This window comes from Megalobrama amblycephala, linkage group LG18 (genome assembly GCF_018812025.1).
Source record: "Megalobrama amblycephala isolate DHTTF-2021 linkage group LG18, ASM1881202v1, whole genome shotgun sequence".
In the NCBI taxonomy this organism is placed as follows: domain Eukaryota; kingdom Metazoa; phylum Chordata; class Actinopteri; order Cypriniformes; family Xenocyprididae; genus Megalobrama; species Megalobrama amblycephala.
In genome coordinates this window covers 9049360-9056737 of record NC_063061.1, presented here as the reverse complement: position 1 = coordinate 9056737, position 7378 = coordinate 9049360, and the positions used below count along the sequence as shown (strand labels likewise).

At 37.4% G+C, this 7378-nt stretch overlaps 1 protein-coding gene across 3 annotated transcripts in view; it reads left to right on the top strand.

The window, feature by feature from the left end:
- Positions 1–3223: 3223 nt before the first annotated feature.
- The window catches only part of ebf1b (EBF transcription factor 1b), a 149984-nt gene continuing 145829 nt past the window's right edge, over positions 3224–7378 (top strand). The window contains exons 1-4 of one of the 3 annotated variants that reach the window (XM_048167297.1): positions 3224–4448; positions 4923–5079; positions 5797–5860; positions 7082–7137. In XM_048167297.1, coding sequence (XP_048023254.1) covers positions 4315–4448; positions 4923–5079; positions 5797–5860; positions 7082–7137 — 411 coding nt within the window. In that variant the 5' untranslated portion in view covers positions 3224–4314. The remainder of the gene's footprint in view (positions 4449–4922; positions 5080–5796; positions 5861–7081; positions 7138–7378) is intronic. The other 2 variants (XM_048167298.1, XM_048167296.1) reach the window with 2 other exon arrangements.

Here is a 7378-nt window from a genome sequence, read left to right as displayed (position 1 = left end):
CTCAAACATTATAATCATCTGCCAAATTTATCCTCGACAATTCCATGTTGTTTTGGTTGAGTTTAATGATAATACTGTCCTAAACCTATAGCGGACAAAAACATAACAGACTCAAAGCCCTAAAGAGTGAGCACACGCTTTCGACATGCACTTTTGAGAACTCTAAGGAAAGAGCGCGTTCTCTTCGCCTGATGGACACTTTAAACACACGTTTGCACTGCCTGTTTGGTTTACCTGTTCACACGTTCATAACGAGCGTTTTGTCTGACTCAAAACGCACGTATTCGACGCCCATTTGTGTTATGATAAACGTACGTCAAAAGCGCGCGTTTTTGGTCACTCCAAAGCGCACGTCAAGAACGCGCGTTTTAATAGCAAATCACACGCCGAGAACGCGCGTTTTGGTACACAAAAACGCGCGTTCTTGACGCGCGTTTCCCATGATACCAAAGCGCGCGTTAAGAACGCGTGTTCTTAACGCAAATCACACGTCGAGGACGCGCGTTTTGCTGTCAAAACGCGCGCTTTTGACGCGTCAGTGTGCAATCAGACGTCCGACCAGGCGTTTGTGAGTACTTTGGCTTGCCATAGGCGCCTGTCCGCGGCGCCCAGAAAACAATGCGTTCGAATTTTAAGACGTGTCGCGGCGCTGAGCTTCGCGGCTGGTGTGCGAGCCCCTTAAGACCTTCGTTCATCTTCGGAACACAAATTAAGATAGTTTTGTTGAAATCCGATAGCTCCGTGAGGCCTACATAGGGAGCAATGACATTTCCTCTCTCAAGATCCATTAATGTACTAAAAACATATTTAAATCAGTTCATGTGAGTACAGTGGTTCAATATTAATATTATAAAGCAATGAGAATATTTTTGGTGTGCCAAAAACAAAAACAAAATAACGACTTATATAGTGATGGCCGATTTCAAAACACTGCTTCAGGAAGCTTCGGAGTGTTATGAATCTTTTGTGTCAAATCATGATTCGGATCGCGTGTCAAACCGCCAAACTGCTGAACTCACGTGACTTTGGCGCTCCGAACCGCTGATTCGACACGCTGATTCATAATGCTCTGAAGCTGTACTCACATGAACTGATTTAAATATGTTTTTAGTACATTAATGGATCTTGAGACAGGAAATGTCATTGCTGGCTATGGAGGCCTCACTGAGCCATCGGATTTCAACAGAAATATCTTCATTTGTATTCCAAAGATTAACAAAGGTCTTACGGGTGAGTAATAAATGACATTATTTTCATTTTTGGGTGAACTAACCCTTTAATAGACCTGTGCTAACATGAACTGACAATTACCTAACTTTAACAAAGAGTAGCTAATAAATACTAAAACAAATGTATTGCTTATTGTTAGTAAATGTATAAAAGAACTTGTTTGCCCTTCATTCAGTGATTTTCAGCTATTTAAAGGGACAGTTCAGCCAAAAAGGAAAAATCTGTCATCATTTACTCACCATCAAATTGTTCCAAACCTGTATGAATTTATTTCCTCTGCTGAACTCAAAAGAAGATATTTTGAAAAATTACAGGAACCAAGCGATTAATGGACCCCACTGACTTCTACTGGGGAAAAAATACTATGGAAGTAAATGGGGTTCATCAACTGTTTGGTTACTGACATTCTTCAAAATATCTTTTTTTGTGTTCAGCAGAAGAAAAAAAAATGTATACAGGTTTGGAATAACTTGAGAGTGAGTAAATGATGACAGAATTTTAATTTTTGGGTGAACTATCCTTTTAACTGTTCTGTTAGTGTGATCTTAAGTTTGATCGCACGATGGCGCTGCTGCATCATATTCATAGATTTACATGGCGCTTCGATGGGCGCGTTTCAAACTGAGAGCTTCAATATGTTCTTTATCGAATAAGGAAAACAATTCAATAAAACTATACTAAAATTATTTGGGCAATAAATTCGATAAAGAGTATTAATAAATAAATTCCATATGCTTTGGGCAAAAGGAATATAAATATGCATATTTAAAAACAACACAGAAACATCATTTGATGAATTCATATATTTAAAAACACTGAATGATTGCGTTATGAGCGTAAACAGCACGTTATTCTTGTTTTTACAGTACAGTGCCATTAGTTCTTTATTTAATTTCATACATTTCATACAGTTAGGAATCAGGATTATTAAAAATATACACTCCACCTAATAATTGTATTTTATTTTATTCTTATTGGTTTTATTAAGAGTTAATATCCTCGAGAAGAGAGTTACCTGTTGAATTAACATAATTTATTAGATAATAATAATAATGTTATTGTTTGTATTTATTATTAACCATCTATATGTATAAACTGACATCATGATTAAGTAGCTAAATCTCTTTTACAGATTTTTTTAAAAACATCCTATGGAGGTTGCATGAGTGTGTGCAGCGTGGGAGAATGAGGGACAAACTAAAAATATAGTGGCCCCAGGGGCCAGAGCACACGGCTGCAGATCTGTCAGTCACAGCTACACTGCTTGGAAAAATAAAATGGTTACAGTGAGTGATGCATTGCGCCGTGTGTGTGTGTGTGTGTGTGTGTGTGTGTGTGTGTGTGTGTGTGCGTGTGTGTGTGTGTGTGTGTGTGTGTGTGTGTGTGTGTGTGTGTGTGCGCGCGAATACATTTCCCCTGCAATTAAATGTTTATTCACCAACTGTAACATATAGGTTATACTGTGCATTAAATACAATTTTTGAAATTTCGTTTTTTGTATTCTGATTTATTATTCAACCAAAATAACCGTGCACCTGTTTCAATGCTAAGGATGAAACGGTCCAAAATGTAGGGTTTTTTTGTTTTGTTTTTACGAACCAAAATATATAAAATATTAGATAATATTTGTACAATTGCAATCTATTTAGTATATGTTTTATTTATATTGTGTAATCAAGGATTTTCTATGAATCAGCTTCGTCTTCTTGCGCGCGCGTGTATCAGCTACATAAAAAGCATCTTTTATTTCTGTGCACAGTATATTATTTCTGTCATATATCATTTCTTAATGATATGACATTTCTGTTTTCTCTCATCTCATTTTTGGACAATATAGACGCCAAATTAAAGAAAAAAAAAATCAAAGTCACGAGTAAGCAAAATCCTTGTCTCTCAATTATTTTAAAGGACACTTTGTAAAATTTAGGAACTGATGTTTATTGAATAATACCTAGGCTATCTATTTGTAAAATCGTCAAATATAGCTTCATAGTTAATATGAAAGTTTTTATAGCGTAAAGCACACTTGAGACACACATCTGGAGAACCTCAGATACTGTAACTGAACTTCACTGTACATTTCTTCCCCGCAAACACAAAACGTTCCTCTAACGTTTTGAGAACATATTTTAGACACTTTATTAACCGTAAACTGGCGTTAATGTTCTCTAATGGTTTCAAAACCGGTGCAGGATCTCATGAGTTTCAGTGTCCTCTTAGAAATTACGCATAGAAGACTTTTCACTTTTCCTCCTTTAGTAGATCATCACGCGCACTTATTCAACTGCGACACACACTCTGTCATTATTAACGGCTCTCTCAAGCAGGTACGCGTTAATCCTTTACTTGTTTTATTGTCAAACCGGCAATTACAGCATCAAGAGGATAACTAGATGGATCAATACAGAGCCATTTTGCGCGAGGTTTGTAGCGCCTAACTCCAATCAGCTTCTTTTGAATGCTTTAGTAATGCCATCTGACAAACTGATGGAGTGGGTGGAGGAGAGAGAAAGAGAGAGAGAGAGAGAGAGAGAGAGAGAGAGAGAGATGATGATGATGATGATGGCAGCTCTGGTTGGGCGGATCTGACACTGGTTTGCCTTTGGACCGCCTCTCCCGGTCCCTCCTTCAAGCCTTTGGGGCTGCGCTCGTGTTTAGTTCCCTCTCATAGTCAAAGGAAGGATTGATTCCTTTGGGAAGAGACACAAATCACTTCTATTTGATCAAGAGGGCTAAGGATACAGCCTACTCTTGATTTACCCACTTTTTGTTGTTGTTTCCTGACAAAGAAAAATCCGAAAAAAGAAGACAAGAGGAGAAAAGTTGTTAGGTCATGATGACATTTGATATGAGATCTGCTTGATCGCACCAGCTGCTCGCAGGAAACAATATCATCACACAACTTTGCGTCTTGGTGACACCGGGATCTGTCCTGGTTTCCAAACTCCTTCCCATCTGAGCTGCCTCTCTCTTTCTTTCTCTCTCTCGCTCTCTCTCTCTCTCTCTCTCTCTCTCTCTTACGCACGAGAGGTGGGCACCTGAGAACACTACCAACGGGAAGAGAGTGCGAGAGATCCCGGTTTCATGTTTGGGATTCAGGAGAGCATCCAAAGGAGTGGGAGTATTTTGAAAGAGGAGCCCATCGGAGCCGGCATGAACGCAGTCCGAACATGGATGCAAGGCGCCGGGGTGCTGGATGCGAACACGGCCGCGCAGAGGTAAGAGACCCCCGGGGCTGCGTCTTCACCTCCCACGGAGCGTGGACCGATCGTGCCGCTGGCGTTTGTTTGGGGAAACTCTATCCGGATTGTGGAGGATTAAGCCTTTCATTCGCTTTGCTTTGTCGTTTAGTGAGCTTTGATGAGTTCCTTCGGATGCAAAGTTTGGGTACTTTGCCAAAGCTCACCTCCTTTTGCATGCTGTCACATCTGGAGGTCTTAAGACCGCTGGATTGAACGTGATGGAGAAAAGAATAATAATAATAATATTAGCGTAATATTAATAGGTTAATATTAATTAATAACAATAAGATTTAGCTTACACATGTAGCTATAATTGTATAAGTATTTTTTAACGCTTCAAAACTCAATCAATGGACTAACAATTACACACTGATTTTATTTCAATGACACATCCACGACTAATATCTGATGGATGTTTAACACGGGCCTTTCTGCGTGTCTTCCCCGCAGTGGAGTGGGTCTGGCCCGGGCGCACTTCGAGAAACAGCCGCCCTCCAACCTTCGCAAATCCAACTTCTTCCACTTCGTTTTAGCGCTTTATGACCGACAAGGACAGCCGGTGGAAATTGAGAGAACCTCTTTTGTCGGATTTGTGGAAAAAGAGAAGGTGAGTTTCTTGAACGAGCTTGAAAAAGTGATTTTCAGCACCACGATGTCAGCGGAGCGCTAAACACGAGCCTTTATATGTTTGATTTTGTAGGAAAGTAAACAGCAAACTCATGCACATCTGACAAATATTGGAATAATTGTGATTAATTATTATAAATATCGAATTGTGTGATTAAATATTATAAGTAGGCTATATTTGTGACAGCAATATTAACAGGGTTAAAGCAGCTAAATTGGATAGTTATTTAAATTGTATGATCAATGCTAAAAAAAATAAGATTAATGTTTAAATGCATTTCTTAGTAAAATTCGTGTCTAAATTTTGAATGCAATCAAAAACTATTCAATAACCTGTATTATTTTTTTACAGCCTTTGAAATCCTTTTAGCAGAACTAAATTGACCTATTTATAAAAATGTATCTTATGCATATGCACGTGCATAATAAAAATATTGTATAATCCTATAACTTAGTAGCCTACTTAGTAATATAACATAAAAAAACTTCAGCTAAGAATAAATTAATTTGACATAATACATTAAATAAAATGTATTATATGAGACAATTCAGTTTAAAGCCTATACGCTAAGATTCTAACTTTAAAATAGATTTTGTTGAGCCCAAACAATTGAATTTGGTAAGCGCACAAGCATTCCTCGCATTACTATGTAGTGTATTATTTTGAGACCTGTTGTAATATTATTTTCATGCCCAGGAGACTACAGGAGAAAAGACAAACAATGGCATACATTACAGACTGCAACTTCTCTACAGCAACGGTAAGACCTGCTCATATTCGCGCACGAGGCTTGAGTTTGCGCACTTTCATTGATCGCGATTTGCACTAAAATAGCAAGAGTACAGGTGCTGTCATTAGCGATCTCGAGTTGACGAAGATTGGCAGTGATTTAAATCAATGATTCACTCGATCGAGACTGTTTCTGTCTGAACAATTAAACGCAATCAGTGATTGACTCCTCAACATGAACTAATTCTCATTTACCTTCTTCAAAGCAAAGCACGACTCTTCACAACGAATCAGGTTTATTTTAAAGCATTATTAATTCATTCCAGGTTTAAATCAATTAGAAGCCTATTTCCAACCACGCGATATTAATTGTTAATGTGTTTTTCTTCGAATGATCGTGTTCATTAGTGTGTAATCTGACAGCCTGTCTATCATTTGTCATCTGGTCAGTTTCTAAATAAACCAGCTGTTAGTTCTGCCACTATATCATCTTTGCTTCATCACAGTCATTTTAGTGTTTGGATTTTATTAATCGCTTGAAAAGCAATGGCAAGCTGTGACTTTGGCACAATTTAGAGTTTAATTTAATTATAGTGTATTCATTTTTAAAATTGAACAATCATGCATTGTGTGTTTTTAAATACTAATTTAAGTTAGTATAAATTGCCATACAATTTAATTCACTTTTAAATAAATAAACTATTAATTAACATGTATGGCATGGGCAGGTGTGTTCAGTGTTAAAGTTATAATAAGGCTATAATTTTTTCCATCACAAAATGTCCTCTGTACTATAAAAAAAATAAAAATAAATGTAGTTCATTAACATATCATTTACATATCACATACTTTGTTTTCAAAACATGACACTAAAAGGACATTGGTTTTATGTGTTGCTAATTTATGGTAATATTAGAAGCTACCAAAATATTCTTGTGTTGTTGCATTATATGTGCACTATAAAAAAGAATTGCTGGTTTAACTTAAAAAAGTAAGTTACCTGCTTAAAATTGTAAGTTAATACAATGAAGGCGATTGGTTTAATCAACAGAAACTCAAAATATTATGTTATCTGAACCACATTAATTATCTAAGTTGATTTGACAAAAGAAAAAAAAAAAGTTCTATTAACAAATCATGAAAATAATTTTTTACAGTGTGGTGCAGTTTGATTTAGATAACAATTGTGAATGTGTTTTTTGGAAAACGTAAGGACAAGCACATGCTGATGTCAAGTCTCTGTGTGTTCCAGGCATCAGAACGGAGCAGGATTTTTATGTAAGACTAATTGACTCCATGACTAAACAGGTAAGGGTTCATCTCGTCCCGTACACCACCATCTGCGCATGTCACCAAAGGCTAATTCATACATGTTGGGGCGTCAGGACATGCTAAAGGTTGAACTGTTGTGCCCCGCACAGATGAATCTCACAGTGTAGTGTACGTGCATGTGCATCTCCCAGGGGCAGTGTCACATTTTTACATGCCAAGTGAGAACAGCATCATGTGGCCTCTTTTGGACTTGTTTTTCAGTTGGAAGTTTGTTTGG